A 25,668-nucleotide genomic window follows, 5' to 3' on the forward strand; every position below is an offset into this window, starting at 1 on the left:
ACGATTACCTTTTGCTTAGGTTTGGTTTATTGGGGTTTAACGTCCCAAAGCAACTCAGGCTATGAGGGACGCCGTAGTGAAAGGCTCCGGAAATTTCCACCATCTGGGGTTCTTTAACGTACACTGACATCGCACAGTACACGGGCATCCAGAATTTTGCCTTCATTGAAATTCGGCCACTGTGGCCGGGATCGAACCCGCGTCTTTCGGGTCAGCAGCCGAGCGCCGTAACCACTGAGCCACCGCGGCGGGGTCCCATTGAAACATGGCCATGGCACCTTCATCCTTGGGATCACTAGTCGAGCACCGTAACCGTTTAGCTACTAAGGGTTTTGGTTAATTTGCATCATCTGGGAAACATTAATGTGTGGTAACATTGTACAGCATGTCGGCGTTGCTCTTATTTTGCCACCGTACATGCGACCACCAAAGTCCAAATTAACCTCAGAATTAATCTTCAAGCTGCAGAACAGCACCTCAGCCACTGTCCATCACAGTTTTTGGCCTTTATCCTTCGAAAACCTCTATTGGCTGCACTGGTTTGATCTCAGTACTTAAACGATTTGAACTTCAGATGAAGACATTTATGAAACTGCCTTCATGTGTTTTTTAGACTCTTTATCTGACTGGAGTGAATATTTTGTTGTGCAAGCATTCAAAGTGATTGCATTTAAATGCAGCTTGTGTTGTAAGTGCATACCTGAGACCATTTTGACCTGTCACGCCATTTCATCAAACTGCGCTGTTCACCTGTATAAATTGGTAAATTGGTTTTTGGGGAAAGGAAATGGCACAGTATCTGTCTCACATATCTCGGCGGACACCTGAACTGCGCCGTACGGGAAGGGAGGAAGGTAGGAGTGAGAGAAGAAAGAGATAAAGAGGTGCCGTAGTGGAGGTCTCCGGAATCATTTAGACCACCTGGGGATCTTTCACGTGCACTGACATCGCACAGCACACGGGCGCCTCTTGCGTTTCCGATCTCAAATTTTCACTCTCACTTTAAGCTAATGTCATCCAGGGTGTATTTATGACGTATTCTTGGAGAAGACTGTGTGTAGTGGGGGGTGTTAAATCGCACATTTCTTAGACTTTCTATGGCAAAAAATAATTTGTGCAAATCCGGATTTTATGTGGAAGCCATACTTTAGGATGTCTGTCCCCCTTCTCTTCGTCTAATTGAATTTGCCCCTGGTATCGCCTTGGAAACTAAATATACAATGTTTATACAAAACAACTGTAACTTTGACGTCGTTGTAGGCTTTTTTTTTGCTGAATGCTTTGCATCTTTGAAAATCTTCAATAGTGTGCTTGTTCCAGTTTTTGTACTTTGTCGTTTTTCTTCTAAAGTTGTGAAACTGTGTTCTCTAATATTGAACCAAATGTGTAATATTTATATTATGTGCCATGTTTCACATTCTTCCGAAAGTGCTCTGGTGTCCGACATTGTATATTTTAAATGCGACATTGTTTTGTATTGAGGTCAAGCATCATTAAGTGAATTCATATTTTCGGCACCACTGTGTCATATGGAAATGGAAAAATAAAGTGTTTGAATATGTGCATGCCCCTAAAGCAATTAATGTGGTTGTGTGTCATTGTTACTTCACAAATTTGATAACAAACTGAGTTCAAAAAATAGGTAAAATGCCTGGTGTCAACAGTATACAGCTTTGTGAGGAAAAGTGTCCATTATTTTGAACAAAGTTGCTGTGATGGGACTGCGGTTGTAAAAGTACACAGCAATATGACTGGTTTTAAATACCTTCTAGGTTTCCTTAGCTCATAGAGTATACAAAATAGTGATGCAAAACTATCGATAGTACTATCGATACTATCAATAGTTGAGTCACTATCGAACTATCGATGGTAAAAAAGACTATCGATAGTACCATCGATAGTACTATCGATAGTTCTATTGATTTTACTATCGATAGCCGTGTCGATACTACTTGTTATATATAGTACTGTCTAGCCCTTTTATAACGAAGCCACTTATAGCGAAATAGCGGTTATAACGAAGGGATTTCAATTTCCCATTCCCATTTTTGCATTTTCAATACATTCTGGGTCCGGTTTTAACGAAGTAAATAAGAGCGCGTCAGCGGATGTAACGAAGAGATTTAATACCAACCGAAAAATAATCTGCCAATCAACACATTTTTGCGTCCTTGAGGCGATTTTTTCCGCGAAAATAAGAGCAAAATTCGGCTGATGGCGTCCTTTCGTGGCGTCGTCTGCTCTCCTGCGGAGCGAAAGGTTGCTTCACTGCATCGCATGGCACGCCGGTCTCGTGTTGCGCCGTCCTTGAACAGCGTCATGGCGTAGAGCGGTAGAGTACGCCGCGCAGGGGAAAAACGTAAAAAAGAACAGAGAGGATTTTTTTTTTCGATGACGTCGCAGAGAGCGGCCGTCTTCGCCAATCGCGGTTCTCTATTTCTCCCAGGTATGCCGATGTTTGCATTTTTTTTCGTAGTCCGCATATTACGAAATAGCGGATATAGCGAAGTGATTTCCGATTCCCGCCGACTTCGTTATAACCGGGCTAGACTGTACTATCGATACTATAAAATCAACTACGCATACCCACCGCATCCTAAACTTGGTTTCCCGACTGTGTGGTATGGAGGTGATGGTATGAGTAACTGACAGGACTCGCCCGTTTTCGCGGCTTACGCGTCACCGAGCTCTGTTGCGGGATAAAATGTTAGCGTGCGAATGGCCTAGTTGCGAAACATGTGTGCGAAAACCATTTCTGCAGCGGTTACGTCAGCAAGCCAGCACAAGGGCTGTTCTTTCATCGGATGCAGTTCCAGGTGTTTTTCCGAACTGTCCCAGCGCTTGCTCTTTCATCGGATGCAGTTTCAGGTATATTTTTCCGAACTGTCCTGCACGTTAAAGAACCACAGCTGGTCGAAATTTACCCGGAGAGCTCTACTACGGCATCAATCATAGCTTTAGTCTCTTTGGGACATTAAGCCACATGAGACCGTCAAAGCAATCAGGTATAGGAAATGTTTTGGTTATATCGCTGGCCAACAAATGCATAATATTCGTATTGTTACTATCAATAAGAAAGTTTAACATGGAGAAAATCGAGCATGCTCTAAGGAACGGAGGTAGCCTAAAATCAGTGAGGAGACAACGAGGCATAGGTAAAAACCAGATGTATGCGCTAATAGACAAACAGGGCAATGTCATCAGCAATATGGATAAGATAGTTGAATTAGCCGAAGAGTTCTACAAAAATCATACAGTAGCGAATCTAATCATCAAGTTACTGAGGGAGGCAGTCGAGAACAGCAATGGGACATCCTGCCAGTAACGAAGGAGGAAGTAAAGAAAGCCTAAGGAGCAATGCAAAGAGGGAAAGCAGCTGGTGAGGATCAAGTAACAGCAGATTTGTTGAAGGACGGAGGAGAGATTGTGCTACAAAAACTAGCCACCCTGTATACGCAATGCCTTGTGACCTCGAGAATACCTAAAGTTTGGAAGAACGCTAACATTATCTTAATTCACAAGAAAGGAGACGTCAAGGACTTGAAGAATTACAGACCAATCAGCTTATTGTCCGTTGCCTACAAGGTATTTACTAAGGTAATCGCTAATAGAGTCAGGACAACCTTGGACTTTAGTCAACCAAATGATCAGGCAGGCTTTCGTAAAGGATACTCGACAATAGATCACATTCACACTATCAATCAGGTGATAGAGAAATGCGCAGAATATAACCAACCCCTATATATAGCCTTCATTGATTACGAGAAAGCATTTGACTCAGTGGAAACCTCAGCTGTCACGCAGGCATTGCGGAATCCGGGTGTAGAAGAGTGCTATGTGAAAATATTGGAAGATATTTATAATGATTGCACAGCTACTATAGTTCTCCATAAAGTCAGCAATAAAATTCCAATACGGAAAGGTGTCAGGCAGGGAGACACGATCTCGCTAATGCTCTTCACTGCCTGCTTACAGGAGGTATTCCGGGGACTGGAATGGGAACAGTTGGGGATAAGAGTTAATGGAGAATACCTGAGTACTTTGCGATTCGCTGATGACATTGCCTTGCTAAGCCACTCAGGACAAGAACTGCAAAGCATGATCAATCAGTTAGACAGGCAGAGCAGAACGGTGGGGCTAAGAATTAACATGCAGAAAACCAAAGTATTGTTCAACAGCCTAGCAAGGGAACAGCAGTTCGCCATTGGTAGCGAGGTACTGGAAGTAGTAAGAGAATATGTCTACTTAGGGCAGGTAGTGACCGCAGATCCGGATCATGAGAGGGAAATAACTAGAAGAATAAGAATGGGGTGGAGCGCATATGGCAGGTTCTCTCGGATCATGAATGGTAGCTTACCAATATCCCTGAAGAGAAAAGTATACAACAGCTGTATCCTACCGGTACTCACCTATGGGGCAGAAACGTGGAGGCTAACAAAGAGGGTTCAGCTTAAGTTAAGAACAACGCAGCGAGCTATGGAAAGGAAAATGATAGGTGTAACGTTAAGAGATCGAAAGCGGGCGGAGTGGGTGAGGGAACAAACGCGGGTTAATGACATCTTAGTTGAAATCAAGAGGAAGAAATGGGCTTGGGCAGGGCATTTAATGCGAAGGCAAGATAACCGCTGGTCCTTAAGGGTAACGGAGTGGATTCCAAGAGAAAGCAAACGTAGCAGGGGACGGCAGAAAGTTAGGTGGGCGGATGAGATTAAGAAGTTCGCGGGGATACAGTGGCGGCAACTGACGAAGGACAGGGTTAATTGGAGAGACATGGGAGAGGCCTTTGCCCTGCAGTGGGTGTAGTCAGGCTGATGATGATGATGACTATCAATAATCTTACCATCGACAGTTTCACTATACAGTCTTACTATCGATAGCAGTTCTATCACTAATAGTACTATCGATAGCAACACTATCGATAGTATTATCGATAGTCTAATATCGATAGTAATACTATCGATAGTAGAATCGATAGTATTACTATCGATAGTAGACTATCGATAATACTATCGATAGTCTATCGATAGTAGCACTATCGATAGCTTTTACACTATCGATAGTTTCAAAAAAACTACCGATACTATCGATAATCAATTTTTCGATAGTTTTGCATCATTAATACAAAAGGGTCTTGGAGTTATTTAAAATAATTACTGTGTTAAAAATATGCTTTTAAGAAAAAGTGCTCCACTAGCAAAATTGACAAAAACAAATTAAACTGAATTCATTGTGCTAAACTCAATGCCTGCAGAGTTATCAGGTGTAAATAAGGATGAAATGGAACAGGTTAAATGAAGCGGATCAAATAACAACTTCAGTTGATGCACGCAACTAGGTGGGCAGCCGAAATCTTGGAGATCAAATGGCAATGACTAATGGAAGTGGGAGTCCATATGGATGTGAAGAACCAGTTGCAAGGCCAACTGGACTCTTCAGTGGGAATTAGGATTCCAACTGGAACCAATTGGACTACTGATGGGTCCAATTGGACTGCCCAATTGGAATGGAAATTTCAATTTGAGCCCTGTGCAGATCCAGTTGGACTGTCCATTTGGAACAATTATTCCAATTGGAACCAGTTCAGTCCATTTGGAACCATTTGGAATTCCAACTGGTTCCAATGTTCTTTTTTGACTGGGCACCCATATCACTGCGCGTGCGCAGGAAGCGACCGGTATACCGGTTTACGCCTTCTCTAATACGTCTCCTTCATGCTAAAGGCGTCGGATATGTGTTGCTCAAACCGCGTATCTTCCCACGAAAAGTAAGCATGCGGCCGTAGGCGCTACTGTTGCAATGTGAATCGTCTGCTCTCGTACACTGCCATTAATTGCAGAACTGAGTTCAGGTGTACGGACTGGTTGCTTTATTGCGTACTGCTGGTTGCGTACCAAAAAAGGGGAGCCTAAAAATGTTGTCCATGGAATAAGGTAAATCGGGGATGAAGAGCGTGATGTAAACGCGAGTTTGTTGCAGCATATTCTAATCAGGAATTAGTGAGAGTCATGACAACGAGCATGGTGAGCATTACTTCGTCCACGCAGGATTTGGTTATGCGTTCTCATGTGTCGGGGAACGGCAATTCGTAACACTGCGACGTGTGTGGGTACATGCTCTCAATGTGGCCCGTGCTTTCTCTCGCAACTTGGACCGAGGACTGACAAACTTGGGTGGCGATGGGCGCTCAGCCCTGTACCCCTTATATGGTCAGGGCGGTCGTTTCATACAGCTGGTCTTGACCAAGGAGGTTATATTAATATAACCTCCTTGGTCTTGACACGGGGTGCTATTTTGGGGGTGCGGTATGCAAAAGCGTTATCGCTGTCGCATATCAGCCGCGGCGCAGTGTGATAGAGTGTTTCGCTTCGTTCGTAGAAATGACGCGGCAAACACTACAACGGACGCCCCCACCGAGGACGAGTCCGAGCAAGGAACCGAGACGGACACTCCCGGCAGCGACTGGATCCCAGCGGAAGAGGAAGCGGGGAGGTTGCTGGTGGGTCCCGCCGTGGCGCCTCTCCCGAGGAAGGGGCGTCGGGCCGCGTCACGCCGCGGCAGAACAACGGGATTGAAACATCGTTTCGGGATTCTGTCAAGGGCTACGGAGAGGCGGGGTCTTCTGAGCCGGCACTTCACACCGCACCTTTCGTGAAAACATAGCGCGTCGGAATATCTCGTTATGCCACTGGTGGCGTATTATAGTCAAACGTTGCAAGCAATTTAACTGGCCCTGGGACTCAACTTTGACGTCATTCACATATGGACTCTGTCATACATGGGCTGGAGATAGCTCTGAAACGTTTCTGTATCACTTGTAATTAAGGGCACTATTCATAAATGGTACATCAGCAGTAATCGCACTCATAGCTACTGATTACATTTGAAACCATACGAGAAATTTCAGTGCGTAGTAATATGCGTCAACAGTTTGCAGCGGTTACCTCCTGTCGTCGATTGCTACGGACCGTACAGGTTCACGATGACTACGTGAAAAGGTGCAGTTAGAAAAAGTGAAGGCTGGAACGGGCCAGGCGGAACGGATGTGAAAAGCTTGCGGTGCATATAGGAGGCAATGGGCATGTTGGGCAACGCCGGTGGCGAGGCGAGTCCAGAAGTAGCGGCTCTGGAGTCGACGATGGCGTCTTTTTTAAGCGTCTCCAAAAGTTTAAAGCAAAGAGACCGAGGCACAATTGGGTACGCAGCACTGAATAGCAGATTGCTAATTGGAGTTGTAGAATGTTCCATAATGATGCAAGAATTGGTTGAAGTGACATTATAAGTGCGGCGGTTGAGGTCAACGGTCTGAATTGAGAAATTTGCATGTACAACAAATGGGAGAGCATCGACGGGGCGGTACACCTAGATTTTCAGAAGGTTTTGATGGAAGGCACTGCAGTGATACTAATGGCCAAGCGCTGCTGTTTACGTGAGCGTGTGCTTGAGAGCTTAGAAGGCATCCTCATATTCGGGGTCCCACACAAAGAGCGCTGAAAATGTATATAGGTATGGAGGAACGCAAATGAGACGAACTTCCTAAAGGGATGCATTTACAAGGCTAAAGCCATGAATTTACGAACGTAGTTCTGACTTTGTGGAAACCAAACATTTTTGCCGTACATACCCGCCATAATGCGAATAATGAGCGCTAGCTGGTGCACATTGTACATTTCCCATTTTTGTATATGCTTTAACGCTGCTGTCGCGCATGGGTGAATGACAAATATGCTTTCGCTTTGGCAGGTTTACGATGCTTTATGTGGTGAAAATTGCACTGTCGCGAACTTGAGCTCCTTGTTCCGGAGTGCGTTTGCGGTATACACAGAGTCACAAGTAGGAACAGACGGTTAACTACTAGTCCGCCAAAACTGTGTTTTGTCTGGACTGGCGATCCTGACACATGGCGTCAACACAAACTCTTGGGAGAAGTGTCTGTGGCCCGCTAACATGCGTCGGCCACGTGTGCGCCAGTTGTTCAGAAACTCCTTGTCACACCAGAAAGAAAAACAGCAATAACATGAGGTAGCGCTTTTCTGCCGCCTCTCTGCCGTGGTTGCTCGCGCGCTTTCCTCCGCGCGCGATTGGTGCGTGTGCACAGCGGCGGAAACCGGAGACACCTTGCGTTGGCGTTGTACATTTTGCAGAATATCGGGCAAACTATCACCGTGCACTGCTGCTGAAGCAGCAGCCTTGCCGCTATACTGCGCCATCGATTCTAGCTGACGACGAGCCGCCGAGGAAACCGTGCTCCAAATGGATGATGGACTGGCTGCGAAGGGCACCTCAGAGTCGCTTTCGAAAAATGGGCGCGTGAGCTGGCTCTTAAAGGACGGGCAGTTGAACTGCCGTTGGATAAGTATAGACACGTGCTCATTTGAAGAACCTTTAGCTGAATTGAGACCAGCAGTATATATAAAAATAATTGAACATGTAAACATTTTTCTTTTTTGTCAATGAATAAATCCTTCGTGAATCTTGAAAGGGGATGAGATGTTAGTCCTTTTCGAACTAACTGGTTTGCCGAAACCATTCGTTTTTTTCGGGCACTAACCGCAAATTGATTAGCCGTTGCGCGTTATACTTTCTAATAGCACCGGTGGCACGTTAACAATAAAGGAGAGACAATTTAATCCAAGATTCGAGCTACATTTGGTCAGATGTTTTCGGAAATCCCCCAAGGTGGAGTAGATTTCTTCTAAGGGAGTAATTACTCATTCGAGTCCAGCCAAGCTCAGCCAAACGGCTACAAAGGAAAGCTATACTTGCACAAAGACTTCGTAGTTAAAGGAAAATTCGTCCTGGTACAAGGATTTCACTGCCAAGTTTATGTGGAAGCTGTATAAGTTTTCCTTGTAGCCAATGGCTGCACTTAGATGGACACCAATGATTAATTACTCCCCTTATTACAAATCTCCTCCACCTTGGGGGATTCCCCTAAACATTTGACCAACACAGTTCACAGTTCCCACTTTGAGTCACTGTTCAATTAGCTCTCGTCCTACCATATGCTAGCCGTCCCGGTTGGCCGTGTGGTGAGTGCAGTCCGGCGAACAGGAACACAGCGAGAATGTCTTCGAAACGAAACCCTTTATTCGGGCTGACTTGCGCCCACAAAGAACTGAATCACTCGGCGGCGGCGTAGCAACAAGCGTGCTCGGCGGTCGTCGAACAGAATGCCCGCCGCTGTCGGCCGTGCTCTTTTTAAAGCTGATAGCGAACATTCGAGATAAAGCTTGTGAATACTAGAAAATTTTGGCACAAAGTCGAATCGGCTCCGCCTGGATGCGATCAATCGAGATAATCCCAATTTTCAACTTCGCTCTCGATGGATTCAACCAGCACCGTTCATTTCTCACCGTCGTGATCAACACAAGGTCACAGTGCCTCATTGTAACACAGGGACATGTGCGCAATCATATTTTCTGCTAACCTCTAAAGAATGGAATTCCCTACCCGCATCATTAACTAGCATCACTGATTCAACTCAATATAGAAGAATAGTTACCACTCTGATTACATAATGATCGCTTTTGTATTTTATTGGAGTGTTGTGTTCTCCACCTACTAGTATTGTTCTTAAACTATTTTATTAATCTGTTCCGAGTTAATTTCGATCACTTCTTTTTATCTTTCCTCAGTTGTTCTATAGTTTGTATGAATTGTGCTTTGTTTATTTTTCTTGTTATCAACTGCCCTTCCCCTCTGAAATGTACTTTGTACCCTGAGGGTGTCACAAATAAATAAATAAATAATTCTAGGCGCGTCTTGCGTCACAAACGAAGCGATAAAGCGGCGTGCCGGCAGCCTTGAAGCATGAACAAATAAACAACAAACAAACGCTACAAAGATTCGTGGCATTATGTACGAAGTTTCGGTGGAAGCTGCGAACATTAGTCTGCATATGTGTTCAATCGGATTCATGTCTGCTCCGACAAAGGAACATTTTGTGAAGTGGGGATAGGCAACAACCCGCTCCTTCGTCCTCCATTGAACCCAACGTTGCACCCCAAGCCTTGGGTCTAGCTGCTAGACCACCATCAGCTGGGGACGGGTTCCGGCCTTCCTCCTTCTCCAACAGTACACCCCAGGTCTGGAGGCCCAACCTGGCCTCATACCTGGAATGGCTCTGCTGGATATCGCGGGCGGCTGCCACATCTCCCACCGGCGGCGGGAATCGACTGACTGCTCCGACAGGTGGCCACTGAGGCGTACGGATGCCGCGATTCTCGAACAGAGCGGTCACAGCACGCGCTCTATTAGTAGGGATCCTGTCGTGCTGGTGTACGAAGCACCCGCCGAGGAATGGTCCATCGAAGACGTATGGCAGAAATACCAAGTCCAACAAATCACAATATGAAGCCGCCGTGAAGGTTCCGTCGATGCGAAGGAGTGGTCTAAGGCCGTGCACCCCAGACACACACCACACACCGGCCGCTAGCGAAGACTTTCTGGCGGTATCCAGGTGTATATGTGAGCGGAGGAAAGAAATTGAGAGAGAGAGAAAAACTATGGCAAGTGTGTTTATATCCCCCTTGGGTCCCTGGACCACCGCACGGTCCCACTCTACGTCGGGACGTTCATGTGGTGTTTGTTCATGACGTCGGCACCCCGAAGCACCGCAGCAAGCTGCGATGGCGGTTCCAGAGACGAGAACACGACCTTCCAGTCCTCCCAACTTGATAACGCGGGCTGTCCCCGCGGGGGAGGATCAGCAGGGCAGCCGAAAAGGATGTGGGAGAGTGTGGCGCGAGGGTCGCCGCACAGGTAGCATGCAGGGGAGGTGCTAGTGAGATAACAGCTGAGGGGATGAGACAGAGCGGGTCTGGAGGCGTCTTCAGAGGATCTGTTGGGAGTGGGTAAGGGAGGGGTATGGAGGAGGGTAAGCCCGACGGTCCAAGGGGGGCATTAGCGTGAGCACTGCAAAGGTGTGCGCCCGTTCTCACGAGAAGCCTGGACCGAGGCCGTCCTGAGCCCGGCAAATCAACTCGGGCCAATTTATCGGCAGCCTCGGTTCCTGGATTCCCTGAGTGCGCCGGCACCCACTGGAGTTCTACCCTGCGTGGTAAGTTTTTGGTGGGGGTGTTCAACAACTCCCAAGCAGGGGTGCGAATCCTGCCCCTCGCGAAGTTGAACAGAGCCGTTTTGGAGTCGCTAAAGATATAGTTTTCTTTGGAATGTACAAGGGCTAGGGCGATGGCGGTTTCCTCTGCCTCCTCAGGCGTAGAGCCCGAGGGAAGGCGGTGTGTGAGGGACTGTGCAAGGGCTGGATTAAAACCAACTGCTACAGTTCATGCGTTGTGCTGCGGCGTCTACCCAAATGGCGTCCTGGGCTTGTCCGTAATACTTGTGAAGGGCCTTAGCGCGAGCAGTGCAGCGAGGGATGTGGTACTGGGGCTGAACGTTCCGAGGAAGGGGTTTCACAACGAGGGGGGTATGAATGTGTGAAGAAAATTATGTCTATAGGCGGAGCAGAGAAAACAATATAAGAATAGCAAAACGTGTCTGCCTGCACGACATATGACGATTTTAATCCATTAACTTATCCCATGTAACACAAACAGCGGGAGTATCTTGTACATTGCGATGTTAGTAATTCTAACGATAATAAAATATTGCCGCGAGTCTTTGTAGCGTTTGTTTGTTGTGTTTATTTGTTCATGCTTCAAGGCTGCCGGCACGCCGCTTTATCGCTTCGTTTGTGACGCAAGACGCGCCTATAATTATCTCGATGGATCGCACCCGGACGGAGCCGACTCTAGTTTGTGCCAGAATGTTCTAGTAACTTCTAAAGCTTTATCTCGAAGATTCGCTGTCGGCTTTAAAAAGAGCACGGCCGACAGCGGCGGGCATTCTGTTCGATGACCGCCGAGCACGCTTGTTGCTACGCCGCCGCCGAGTGATTCAGTTCTTTGCGGGCGCAAGTCAGCCCGAATAAAGAGTTTCGTTTCGAAGACATTCTCGCTGTGTTCCTGTTCGCCGGACTTCAGTCACCACCACGTGACAATATAATATGCACTGTTAACTTGAGCGGGACTTTCGAGACACACTACAGGTTCTGGGTAACCTTACGTGCAAAGCACACGCGAAGCCTCGGATATATGATAGGTAGTACATTTCAATGCACAGCTGAGCACAATAATATATAAGCTATCCTCTGTTTTTCATTTAGTGCACATAAGCAGACTCTACGTTAATTGGCTGTGGTGGAAAAGGCTGCCACACCTGCAGTTCATGGGTGGCCACACTCGTTGCTTTTCGTCCCATCTACTCGTAAACGTAGACTCGTCGCTAAAGATTACGTCACCGCAGTCATTCACTGACCATTGCTCAACGAGACATGCGAATTGAAGTCTTTCACTGCGCTGCTTTTCAGTGATGTGTGGCTTCTGGGCAGCAACACAGCTTTTCAGTCCTGCTTGCCGAAGCCGTCGCCTAATTGCCCAACAGGATCAATCCAGGTTGAGAGCTTCGTGGATCTGTTTCGCACTAATATATGGATCGACCACTACTGCTGCTACAGTGAGGTTGTCCGTGCTGGCGTCCGTTGGTTTCTGCCTGCCACTGCGCCCGGCATCTGTAAGCCGGCCGTTTTCTTTCTGGTACGCTTTGGTAATTCGCTTCACTGTTGTTGTCGATACTCCTGTCAGCCTACTTATTTCGCGTTTGGGCCTGCCTTCAATCCACATTTCTACGACTCGTTTCCTCTTCTCTAAAGAAACAGGCGGCAGCATTTTGAAGCAGCACCCAAAGAGAGGTTCCAGATACCTTTTACAAGCATAGTCGGCGGTGCAACAGTCTTCAGACGTGTGCCCCAGCTGCCATGCTTGAACGGAGAGCAATAGAGTGGCGACGAGCGGGAACACTGCAGCGCGGGGAGGACAGAGACTGTGCAGACGCGAGGAATAAGGCGCGCATCAGATAACGCAAGCATGGGCGCTGCGTCAGAAAGCGACATCGCTGAACTGTCTCGCTCGGCGGCGGCTACCTGTGCAGGCCAAGCGGCGGCTGGCGTAAACATCGCCGAATGACAGCGCGACACTCTGACCGCAGCGAGCGAGCATGCCGGCGGGGCAAGATAGGCCGCACACGCGCGACGCGCTGGTCTCGACACCAGGAATGCTTCGTCAGATGGCGCTCGCATGCAGTTCGGCGTGGCTCAGCACGCGCTTGCAGGGGTCTTTTACTTTTGCTTCCGATAGTATGGTCGCTTCAAATGGTTACTGTGCGCCTGATCCAAATAACAGTGCTTTGGGACTGAGGGCAAATAATAGGCGATCCCCTGCTTTTCGTTACGGACATTGCTTGATGTTGCAACTGCGTTGTAATGCGTTATCTAACCGAGTAGAGTCCTACTGTTCAAGCAACGGAAAGACTGGCACTTACACTCGCAAACGAGGCAGATTTCAGCGGACACAAACATATATCTTAACCCAATACTACCGAATTAAAACTGCAAAATAGTTTGGTTTATTTATTTATTTATTTATTTATTTACATATACTGCAGCCCCGATGGGGCTATTGCAGGAGTGGGAGGAAAAAAAAATAAAGGCAGAGAGGGACAACATATTCAGAAGTGAACACAGAACAGAAATGCAACATACTAATCACAGATTTGCCATAACATTGAAAAAAAGGTTTTTTCCAGGGAGCGTATATCACCGGGTAAAGAATTTCATCGGCCGCCGCGGTGGCTCAGCGGTTATGGTGCTCGGCTGCTGACCCGAAAGACGCGGGTTCGATCCCGGCCGCGGCGGCTGGAATTTCTTTGGAGGAGAAATTCTAGAGGCCCGTGTACTGTGCGATGTCAGTGCACGTTAAAGAACCCCAGGTGGTCGAAATTTCCGGAGCCCTCCACTACGGCGTCTCTCATAGCCTTAGTCGCTTTGGGACGTTAAACCCCATAAACCAAACCAAAGAATTTCATCGTTCGATAACACGAGGAAAAAAACTAAATTTGAACATATCAGTGCGCGCGTGAATGGTTGTTACATTCAATGGGTGGTAGCTTCTTGTAGATGAAGATGCTGAAAATGCAAATACTGAGACAGTGAAGAAAAGCGGGATGAATTAACAATACCATGAAAATATTTTAAACACTCATTGTCGCGGCCGGTCTAACGTTCCAAAGCAGAGTGGGGTTTAACGTCCCAAAGCAACTCAAGCTATGAGAGATGCCGTAGTGAAGGGCTCCGGAAATTTCGACCACCTGGGGTTCTTTAACGTCCACTGACATCGCACAGTACACGGGCCTCTAGAATTTCACCTTCATCGAAATTCAGCCGCCGCGGCCGGGATCAAAACTTCAAAATAACCACACGTAGTATCGAGAACAAGTGGATTCATATTTTCCCCAGTTTCCTTGTTTTTTGTTGTATAAAGTATGAAAATTAAGGTGGAATTTTGAGATGTTATATGGTTTGTGTTTGGGCAAGGCCTATCATGGGTTGCAGCAAAGCTTTGTGTTGAGGAACCCCGTGTGCTTCCTGCCGAAGCCTTTTTCATGTTGTGCGTTCCCCTGTCCTCTCTATCTAAACATCAACTTGCACGGCGTCTTCCTTAAATCCTTGCGACATCGCTATGCAAGCCATCCCGTTCTCCTTGTTATATGCAGTGCTTGCAGAACCTGAGCATGGAATAACTAAGAGGTGCAAGTTCAGTAAGCGTTTCATCGTTCAGACCTGTACTATAGAGTCAATTCTGTAGGTTAAATCGCCTAAGAATAGGTTTTATGCTATATTTCAGGCCGTACTACAGCATGACATCACCTGTTTCTTTAGGACTTGAGCTTGTCAATGCTTTATGATAACTGAGCATCAACAAATGGGTCCCTCCCTTGGGCTTCGGTCATTTGGCGCACATAAATTGGTAAATGTAGCTGGGTTTCAAGAAATGCAGAGGATTTCTTGCTGATCGAGTTACTTATTGGCAAATTAAATGGAAACAAGAACAAAGTAGTCATATACTGGCCATTGTTTGCGTTAGCATGTTTTCACGGTATGCTCTAGTTATGCTCTCCATCAAAAATTATGTTGCAGGAGAGCATCAATTGCGAGGACCTCCCTCAAGGGAAGTGTGTTCCTTTATTTATTTGTTGAAAATACCCTCAAAGGCGCTAATTTGAGGCTATTACATAGCGGGGAGGCGGGGGGGGGGGTACAATGCATTGGTTCAAGGGTATAATAATGCAGTAAAATAAAATAGAAATCACAAATATTAATGAAGAATAGGCATCTGCAAAAAGAGTCGCAACAATGCACATAGCAGCAAAATTTGAGCAATAAATAACAGAACCGCAAGAAAAAGGCATCGCAAAAAGTACGCTCTAATACAAATAAAAAATACAAAATAAAAATAACATAAGGCGGAAGAAGTTGCGCTGGAGAAAAAAAAACCATTTTAGTTGTTGAAACATGAGTATAAGGTGTTGCAACTTATTTAGGGCGGATTCTGTGGCAATGTCTGATGGTAAAGCATTCCATTCGGTTATTAGGCGCGGTAAAAAGAATAAGCATAGTGGGATGACTGGAAGTTAATGCCTTTAACTTTGTAAGGATGATCACGACGTGGAAAGATAACTGGCGGTGGCTGAATGAGTTCACCATGAAGGGAAGGATGGTGACAAACCTTATGGAAAAGTAATAGGCCGGTAATTTTACGGCGCAGTGCTAAGTTATCTAACTCGGCTTTAGACTTTAATGAGGTGACGCTGGTGTAACATGAATGATCAGAAAAGATGAATCGCGCAGGACGGCTTTGCAGGGCTTCGATGTTACTGATGATATAATTCTGATGTGGATCCGAAATGGCAGACGCGTATTGGAGTTCCGGACGAATTAATGTGGTGTACGGTATTTTTTTACATATGTTGTGGCCTATTTTAAATAATGTTAGAGAAGTCCGATTACCGGAGGCAAGAGTAAGATTAATATGATGATTTCATTATTTTTTTATATGTGTTCTGGCCTATTTTGAGTAATGTTAGAGAAGTCCGATTAGCGGAGGCAAGAGTAAGATTAATATGATGATTCCATGACAACGGATTGATGGTTAATGCCATGATACTTGTAACTTGTGGTGAATTCTACACTATTTCTATCAAGAGAGGAGGTGGTAGGAATACGTGGCTTGTTGGTGAAGGACATCAGCTTAGCTTTGGAAAGATTTAACGGCATTAACCAATTATAACACCATGTGCATATCGCTTCTAGATCAGACTGCAGTAATTGGCTTTCAGTGTTACAGGCTGTACACCGATAAAGCGCACAATCATCAGCAAATAGTCTGATTCTAGACGTCACGCAACTGGGTAAATCATTAATATAGATGAGAAAAAGTAAAGGTCCCAGTACACTGCCTTGTGGAACTCCAGACGTAACATTAGCATAGCATGAGCTAGAGTTGTTAAGTGACGTGAACTAGATTCTAGATGAGAGGAAATCTGCTATCCATGCAATAATATTAGGGTGAATGTTGAGTTGTGAAAGTTTAAAAAACAACCTTTGGTAAGGAACGCGATCGAATGCTTTAGAAAAATCTAAAAATATTGCGTCAACTTGAAATGCAGCGTCAATCACTGCATGCATGTCGTTAATAAAGTTGGGTGTCGCATGAGTAGCCCATGCGAAACCCGTGCTGATGATCGAAGATAATGTTATGACCTTCAAGGTAGTTGATGATCTGGGTATGTATGATATGCTCGAATAATTTACAAACTTTACTTGTTAAGTAGATGGGACGATAGTTAAGCGGAGAAGCACGGTCACCTGATTTGAAAATGGGTATTCTCTTAGCTATGCGCCAGTCGTTAGGAATGGTGTAAGTTGATAGCGACTGGGAAAATAATGCAGTTAACATGCAACAAATGCTATGTAATGTATTCCTTAAAATTTTATTATTGAAGCCCAGATCATCACCGCTAGAAGTTTTAAGATTGTTTTGTAGTTCGAACACAATTCGCAGTGCTGGCCAAAAGCATAGTGTGAAAGCGGAAAAGCTGTGCATGTACACCTGCAATACGCGGTACCATCTGGAGCGCTGGGTGCAACAAAACTTTTGTCCCAGCACGTGCTACACATGTGGCGGCGTTTGTCCAACCTCAAGAAGTATCAAACACTACTTCGCGACGACAGTATGAAGGGCCAAATAGTTTGGTTAGAAGAGATGTAAAGATACGAATTTTCACATCGATACAAACAAGCAGAGCATAATAATTGTAAAACAATAATTTATTACCACTTCTCGATATCGTTACAAGACTTGAATAGTTGGCGCTGGCCAATCACGAGATTAGCCTGGATAGCTACATCAATGATCCCATTGCCAAGAAAGTAATCGGTGGAAATTATTGCCCGACAGCTATTGTACTCTACTCTGAAGTATTCCGTGATTATATGATTGATCCACTGTGAGGCTTGACGAGTGCCTGCGATGAGACTGGGAAATGAAGGAGTGAGCTCCGCCATTATAGATGTGAGCCGCCAACTTTCGTAACGACATGCTTCTTTTCCCAGGTATCTCAAAAGAGCATCCTTGCTCTGTGCGTTCGGCCACTTTTGATCAATCGGAGTTCCCAAGTATTCATTATGGGGGCCGGTGTAATCTGCATTGTAAAACACCATAACACAGCCTACTTCAGCATTGTTTTTGTCGCATTCACGAAAAACATCATCTATGTGCTTCCACCAGGTATTCCGATGAAGAAGGAGATCACCTAGGACTTCAAAAATGAGAGCAACCAACTGCTCGTGCTTTCTATAATACTCGTGCTCGAATCCCGTAGTAAATCGATGAAAGTCAAGCAATACAAGTTCTTTTGTTTCCCCTACAAATTGCGCAACTTCATTAAGAATTTCTCGTATCTTTGCCGGCCCTCGTTGATTATCATGAGTGACGTAGAACTCGTCAGCATAATATTGTACTCTAAGATCAAGACAGCGTACTCCATAAGCCAGCTGATGACTAATGCTTTGGTATTGGTTATAAGTGTACAATTCGTGCGGATGCAGGTAACCCGAGTAGTACATTCCGGAATTGTGTGTTCCGGGAATGAGCATGTCCTTCAGCGTGAGCTCAGATAGTGTGCAGCGGTACTTTCGCATCCACCGAGGCCTCGGCGTGAAGCACGAAGAATAGAGCACATTCGCTTTGCCTGCAGTCGTGGCCTCTGCCAGAATGAGTGCCCAGTAGCCGAGGCATTCGCCTTTCATCAGAGTGCTCAAGTTATAGCTCGGTGCTGCAACATTCGTTGAGAACCTATCGGTAGAGCGGGTAACAGGCCACGTGGACAAAATATCAGTAAAGGTCACGGGAGGATTTCGTCTCGACAGCACTGCGAACGTTTTTCCGATGTGCTCTTGCCGAATACCGAACCAGTTCATCTCAAAGTATCCGTAGCTGGTCAGACCACTGTACGAAGACACGGTTACGTAGGTGCCAGATTTTCTCATGTCTGAAAGAAAATAAAGACTAAAATTATTTGTATGCGCAACTGCTATGAAACAAAAACCAGGTTGAGGATTACCCCGAATTAATGCACATGGTTACCTCCAAGCACTGATGCGGAAAATATTGAAAATCGCAGTAAGTAACAAATTTCTTATTGCACTCATACCATTCACTGTACTGCAGAGCTCTGATAAGGTATCGTCCTCCGGCACGCTCCCGCTGTAGCCAAAACATGTTTATATATGTTAATATCGCTTTATGCAAGGAAAAGGAGTTTGATGGATGAAATTCATCGGCGCCATGCCCGAGTTAGTACGCGTATTGGCTGCGCAGAGCTCTTACGCTACCATAACTACCGAGAGTTATCAGTACTAATAACACAGGCTTGGTGATTCCATGTAATACTGCAGCACTCTTCCTTGGGCCGGATAACGGTATGGTACGCTGATAACCTTACTTCGACATCGTGAAAGCTGTTCTTGATAAAATTTCTTGTTAGCTCAAACTGGTAATTTGTTAGTTTCTTCTGTTTGTGTGGTTACACTCAAGCAGCAGTCGTCCCCAGTGCGAGAGAGCAGCTCTTCCGACAGGAGCAGTGTGCTTAGAGAGTGCGACTGTCACACTAAAACCAGTTTTATTCTCATGCATGAGCAAATAGCCAGAAACAGACTATGCACATGGAGCAGACATGCAACAACTTCACTTTCATTCTGGTTAGTAAGCAGTCACCTAGAGGTCAACGGCGCATTCTTTGCCCCGACCTTTTTAGCCATATGGCACAAAATTTTACAATGCGACCCCTTGCATTTTACGTTTCAGTTTATTGTGCTTTTGATGAAGAACTTAGGCTAAAAGCTGTAGAAGCAGATTGACAAGGGCCCTCGCACCTTGTAAACATGGCTGTACAGCCGATAAAGAGCAGCATCAGTGTCTCCGTACAGATGTATACATGGAAATGCACTATACAATGCGAGAAACAAATACAATCATTTTACAGATGAAAATAAAAGCAGCGTACCTTCTATCAGATAATTAAAAACAGCAATATAATACAACATTCAGCACAGGAATAGATTTTTCGCTGCAGAAACGAGTAATAGTTTTGGTAGACCGTCCAGTTCTGTGGTAAATAAAGAACTTGATTCAATTGAATTGATTGTCTACGTAGGCTAAAACAGTTAGTCGTCAACCTAATCTGTGGTCCAGACTTTTTATTGCACTGCTACAGGGGTGGGGGATATACTATTCTCCGCTAAGTCATTTCAGTTGACACACAAAGGTTTTCCTGTAGTTTCGCAAGAGCGATCGTGGCGTTCGGGCTTCTTTTCAAAAAGGTCCTATACTCTAATATAAACCTGTTTTAGAAAGACAAAACATTAATATATTTGAAAAAGAGAGCACTTGAGAGATGATAAGTTCATCATCATCATCATCATAATCATCAGCCTGACTACACCCACTGCAGGGCAAAGGCCTCTCCCATGTCTCTCCAATTAACCCTGTCCTTTGTCAGTTGCCGCCACTGTATCCCCGCAAACTTCTTAATCTCATCCGCCCACCTAACTTTCTGCCGTCCCCTGCTACATTTGCTTTCTCTTGGAATCCACTCCGTTGCCCTTAAGGATCTTGCCTTCGCATTACATGCCCTGCCCAAGCCCATTTCTTCCTCTTGATTTCAACTAATATGTCATTAACCCGCGTTTGTTCCCTCACCCACTCCGCCCTCTTTCGATCTCTTAACGTTACACCCATAATTTTCCTTTCCATAGCTCGCTGCGTTGTTCTTAACTTAAGCTGAACCCTCTTTGTTAGCCTCCACGTTTCTGCCCCAGAGGCGAGTACCGGTAGGATACAGCTGTCGTATACTTTTCTCTTCAGGGATATTGGTAAGCTACCATTCATGATCTGAGAGAACCTGCCATATGCGCTCCACCCCATTCTTATTCTTCTAGTTATTTCCCTCTCATGATCCGGATCTGCGGTCACTACCTGCCCTAAGTAGACATATTCTCTTACTACTTCCAGCACCTCGCTACCAATGGCGAACTGCTGTTCCCTTGCTAAGCTGTTGAACATTACTTTGGTTTTCTGCATGTTAATTCTTAGCCCCATCGTTCAGCTCTGAATGTCTAACTGATTGATCATGCTTTGCAGTTCTTGTCCTGAGTGGCTTAGCAAGGCAGTGTCATCAGCGAATCGCAAATTACTCAGGTATTCTCCATTAACTCTAATCGCCAACTGTTCCCATTCCAGACCCCGGAATACCTCCTGTAAGCAGGGAGTGAAGAGCATTGGCGAGATCGTGTCTCCCTGCCTGACACCTTTCCGTATTGGAATTTTATTGCTGACTTTATGGAGAACTATAGTAGCTGTGCAATCATTATCAATATCTTCCAATATTTTCACATAGCAGTCTTCTACACCCTGATTCCTCATTGCCTGCATGACAGCTGAGGTTTCCACTGAGTCAAATGCTTTCTCGTAATCAATGAAGGCTATATATAGGGGTTGGTTATATTCTGCGCATTTCTCTGTCACCTGATTGATAGTGTGAATGTGGTCCATTGTCGAGTATCCTTTACGAAAGCCTGCCTGATCATTTGGTTGACTAAAGTCCAAGGTTGTCCTGACTCTATTAGCGATTACCTTAGTAAATACCTTGTAGGCAACGGACAATAAGCTGATTGGTCTGTAATTCTTCAAGTCCTTGACGTCTCCTTTCTTGTGAAATAAGATAATGTTAGCGTTCTTCCAAACTTTAGGTATTCTCGAGGTCACAAGGCATTGCGTATACAGGGTGGCTAGTTTTTGTAGCACAATCTCTCCTCCGTCCTTCAACAAATCTGCTGTTACCTGATCCTCACCAGCTGCTTTCCCTCTTTGCATTGCTCCTAAGGCTTTCTTTACTTCCTCCTTCGTTACTGGCAGGATGTCCCATTGCTGTGCTCGACTGCTTCCCTCAGTAACTTGATGATTAGATTCGCTACTGTATAGATTTTTGTAGAACTCTTCGGCTAATTCAACTATCTTATCCATATTGCTGATGACATTGCCTTGTTTGTCTTTTAGCGCATACATCTGGTTTTTACCTATGCCCAGTTTTCTCCTTACTGATTTTGGCTACCTCCGTTCCTTAGAGCATGCTCGATTTTCTCCATGTTAAACTTTCTTATGTCGGCTACCTTGCGCTTATTTATTAACTTCGATAGCTCTGCTAGTTCTATCCTGTCTGTGGAGTTAGACGTCCTCATGCTTTCACGTTTCTTAATCAGATATTTAGTCTCCTGAGATAGCTTGCTGGTATCCTGTCGAACAATCCTACCACCTACTTCTGCGGCGCACTCTGTAACGATAGCTGTAAGATTATTATTCATTCTTTCAACAATACGGTCGTCTTCTTCAGTTAAAGCGGAAAATATGTTTTGCAGCGACATTCTGAATTCCTCTACCTTCCCTGTTACTGCTAACTCGTTAATAGCCTTTGTCTTCACCAGTTTCCTCCGTTCCCTCTTCAAATCTAAGCTAACACGAGACCTTACCATTCTGTGGTCGCTACAACGGACCTTACCGAGGACCTCCACATCCTCTACGATGCCAGGGTGTGCACAAAGTATGAAGTCTATTTCATTTTTAGTCTCACCATTGGGGCTCTTCCACGTCCACTTCCTGTTTGCTCGTTTGCGGAAGAAGGTATTCATAATCCGTAAATTATTTCTATCTGCGAACTCTACTAATAACTCTCCCCTACTGTTCCTAGAACCTATGCCATAGTCACCTACCGCCTTGTCTCCAGCCTGCTTTTTACCTACCTTTGCATTAAAGTCGCCCATCAGTACAGTGTACTGTGATTTTACTTTGGTCATTGCCGATTCTACATCCTCATAGAAGCTTTCAGCTATCTGGTCATCATGGCTTGATGTAGGCGCGTAGGCCTGCACTACCTTCAGCTTGTACCTCTTATTAAGCCTAATTACGGTAGCTGCCACTCTCTCGTTCAACATAGACAGGATAATGTTATTCTCACGGTCACCGCTAACACTTGTTCAGTAATGCTCTTGCTAAAAAAAAACGGCCATTCATTTAGCACGTCCAAAGGAACCAAAGAGACGATATACTTTACCGTGGGAGGCTTCGCATTGTAGAACACCATATATGAACAGCATTAGCAGCCCTACAGAACTCATGACTAAACGTGAGCCGCACATTCAGATCAAGTAACGCCGGGAACAGAGATGGATGGTCTCTAGTTTTGTGCAGCTGAGCACTTCAGCTTAATGACCTCTCAGCGTGACTCTCCGCTGACATTATGGAACCGGAACAATGCGTTACCCACGTTCAGACATTATATTCTTGCTTCCCGCCGTACCTAGATTTTTCATGGTGCTCCGTCAACGTTTGAACTTAATAAGCAAGCCGGATGTACGCCACTGCTAGCATATAACGCAGAAGAACACCTGCCAGCGTGTTTCTGAATTACGAATAAAATACTCCCCTAAAGCACCTCGTCTCAAATGTCATTCACAGGGAGAACACCTTGACAGTTTCATACGAACAATGAAAACATACAACGCCGTATCCCCACATGTGGCAGCGAGAAAACATTATGTTTTCCAAATGACAGAGAGCACTGAGACGCATGACTTGAAGCATGTTTTGAAATTGGACGCGAAAGGTCGAGACGTGGTGGATGACATTCATCGAGGGCAAAGCGAAGCTTTTCATCCGGGCAGTTATTTCGTCTTGCACTGCATCCTATTGTGGTTGTTTGTCTGTTTATTGGGGTTTAACGTCCCAAATCGACTAAGGCTTTGGTGGATGCCGTAGTTATGGGCTCCGGATAATTTTGAACCACCTGGGGTTCTTTAACGTGCACTGACATCGCACAGTACACGGGCCTCTAGAATTACGCCTCCATAGAAATTCATCTATTCGGGTTGTGCGTTCGAGATCCTATGGGAGTAGTTTTGGTCGGCAAACGCTAGGAAAATGCATACATTGATTTCTTTGAGCGTTGTGGTCGATATAACAGAATTATTAGTGCGGATGTAGACTTGTGGCACTTTTTCTCCCAAATGCTTGAACAGTTAAATCTGCTAAGCACGGAACTCTAAAGGGCACATTCGCAATGGCATACGAGCGACCCAAACATGTATAAAAATGTTTGCTTGTGCGGTGAAGTTATCAAGCCGTTCTCACCACTGGGAAAGTCAGAAAATCTTTTTTTTTTTCGTTGGCAAGGCAGTCTCACATGGTTTTTGTCCAGGTGATGGCAGGCAGAAGAGAAAACAGGGCCTCGTGGGGTATTCAGCCGCTGGCGGCTTTCTCGCTACACCATTCGCTTTCAGGCCCGTTTTAGAAGAACATCATTGAAATGTGGTTTTATACAGCGACAGACGCATCGTTAGACGAGGCTGCAAGATAAATAGGGGAGACACTTAAGCTCCGCTCATAAATGCAGAATTGGTAATTCTCTTCTTAACATTCATATTTGCCTGGGAGTCCTCATACCACTCCTCACGCACTGATGCAGCGGTTAAACGATGAGCCACTTACCTCCAATGGCAGGTGCTGGCACTGGTGAAACTTGTGCGACCCAGGTTGCTCTTTCCGAGCAAGCTCTCGCGACCAATCATTAACTGCCACCTGCCGCGGCGCGTAGTGTGCAATCTCGTGAGCGCCGAGATAGGTCGCGTGTCCTAGGTGGCCCACCTGTCTCCCAGGTTGCGTCTGTGGGGATTTTTCGTGGTTTTTTCGCTCGCGGTGAAAGACGCCGGTTACGCCGCCGGATTTAAGGCGACCCTGCAAGAGCTCCTTAACGCTAGTGCGTTACAATCGACTCGACGGGGGATGATGTCTTTAATGGACGGTCGTTCCTAGAGCGACTTCGCGCATGTAGCACATGTCGACATCGCTCAAGAGAGGCATATGCACATTAGTACAAGAGGGTCGCACATTCAAATAGAAAGTTAAAGCTTCGAAATTGAGCTCATCTGCCTGTTAAATAAAAAAAAATATTTCTGCGCTTTCTCTCCAGCTCTCCAACTTAAGCCCAATGAATCTCATCGATGCCAAATGCGCCACAGGTCCAGAATACTAAAATGGTGTTTGCGAGCAAAACAAAAAGGCGACGTACACGTCTTCCTTTTTTGTTCAAGCTACCACCGTTCTAGAATTAAGGCGAACCAATTAGCCGTAAATAGAGTTATGCTCGTGCTCATCAACAAAGCTCGAACCATTTTTCATCGCTGCAACTTAAGAAGCCGAAATGAAAAGCTATTTTTTTTGAGTGAGTGTTGCACCCGGGGTGAGCTCGTGTTGACTGCTTGCACCATCCGAATAGCAGCTGTATCTCGCGGCACATTTGCAGTGATTAAAAAACTATGCTCCAGTGCTACGAGAATTAGACACTCGCTGTATGCTTTGATTGATGAACAGATGATGAAACCAGCTGCAGAATTCCATGAAAGTGATTATTTTTTGCTGTCACTTTTCAAGAAATCGAGCTTTGATATAGCTTCGGCAAAGGCGACCGCCACGTTCAGAAAATGTCTGCTTTGTGACATTTGCGAGCCGTTCGACATTTCCGTAGCTCTCCACAGGCTTCCCGTCAATGGGGCTCTATCGCAAAATTTTTTATTATTATTCTGATACCGTCATTGTCCTTTACAGTCCTTACAGTGTACGGTTGTATAAAAAACGCGAAAGTTCCGCTATAACACCGCAAGGGCACCTTGACTCTCAAGGTGATGGTACTTGGTGCTACCACGGACCCTTAGCTCTCATAACGAAACTGTCAACCGAACCATGAGGATAGGCTTTAAGGTGAAGAGTAGAAACCATGAACGGTGGCGATCGGGGACATGGTCAAGCTCCAGCCGACGAGCTCCCCGTTTGTCTACCAGGCGACAGTTTAAAAACCGTCAGCATAACAATATCGCATGAGTGCTTCTTCTTCCAAAAAACCTGATCTGTCTATGAAAAGTAACCGCACCGATGAAAGCCCCACCAATACCTGACCTAACTGTGACCACTTTCCTCATTTCCAGGTTTTTCACTGTCTGGTAGATAACGGCCCAGTTGCAGCAATGCCATTTTATGTTATCGCTAGAACCGTTGAGAAAATGACAGCAAAAAAATTCAAAAGCAAAAAACTTTCATCTGATGACCTTCTTATTGAAGTGTCCCAGAAAGATCATTGCGACATACTTCTGAGGCAAAAACATTT

At 45.4% G+C, this 25,668-nt stretch overlaps 1 protein-coding gene across 1 annotated transcript; it reads right to left on the bottom strand.

Moving 5' to 3' along the window:
• Window positions 1-17,227: 17,227 nt before the first annotated feature.
• Window positions 17,228-22,627, bottom strand: LOC149361915 (uncharacterized). Its single transcript, XM_089568180.1, has 2 exons — window positions 22,564-22,627; window positions 17,228-18,447 (listed from the first exon to the last, which is right to left on the bottom strand). The coding sequence occupies exons 1-2, from the start codon at window positions 22,625-22,627 to the stop codon at window positions 17,228-17,230; spliced, it is 1,284 nt and encodes a 427-aa protein (XP_089424306.1).
• Window positions 22,628-25,668: the final 3,041 nt, after the last annotated feature.

The sequence above is a fragment of the Amblyomma mixtum genome, chromosome 2, assembly GCF_055824585.1.
Source record: "Amblyomma mixtum isolate Tamu chromosome 2, ASM5582458v1, whole genome shotgun sequence".
NCBI lineage: Eukaryota > Metazoa > Arthropoda > Arachnida > Ixodida > Ixodidae > Amblyomma > Amblyomma mixtum.

Bases quoted from the DNA above. Each gene is read 5' to 3' on its own strand.
- LOC149361915 (XM_089568180.1), bottom strand. From the start codon at position 22,627: ATGAGTTCTGTAGGGCTGCTAATGCTGTTCATATATGGTGTTCTACAA. The intron at 18,448-22,563 runs GTAAAGTATATC...ATTTTCTTTCAG, and splicing joins ACAATGCGAAGCCTCCCACG to ACATGAGAAAATCTGGCACC.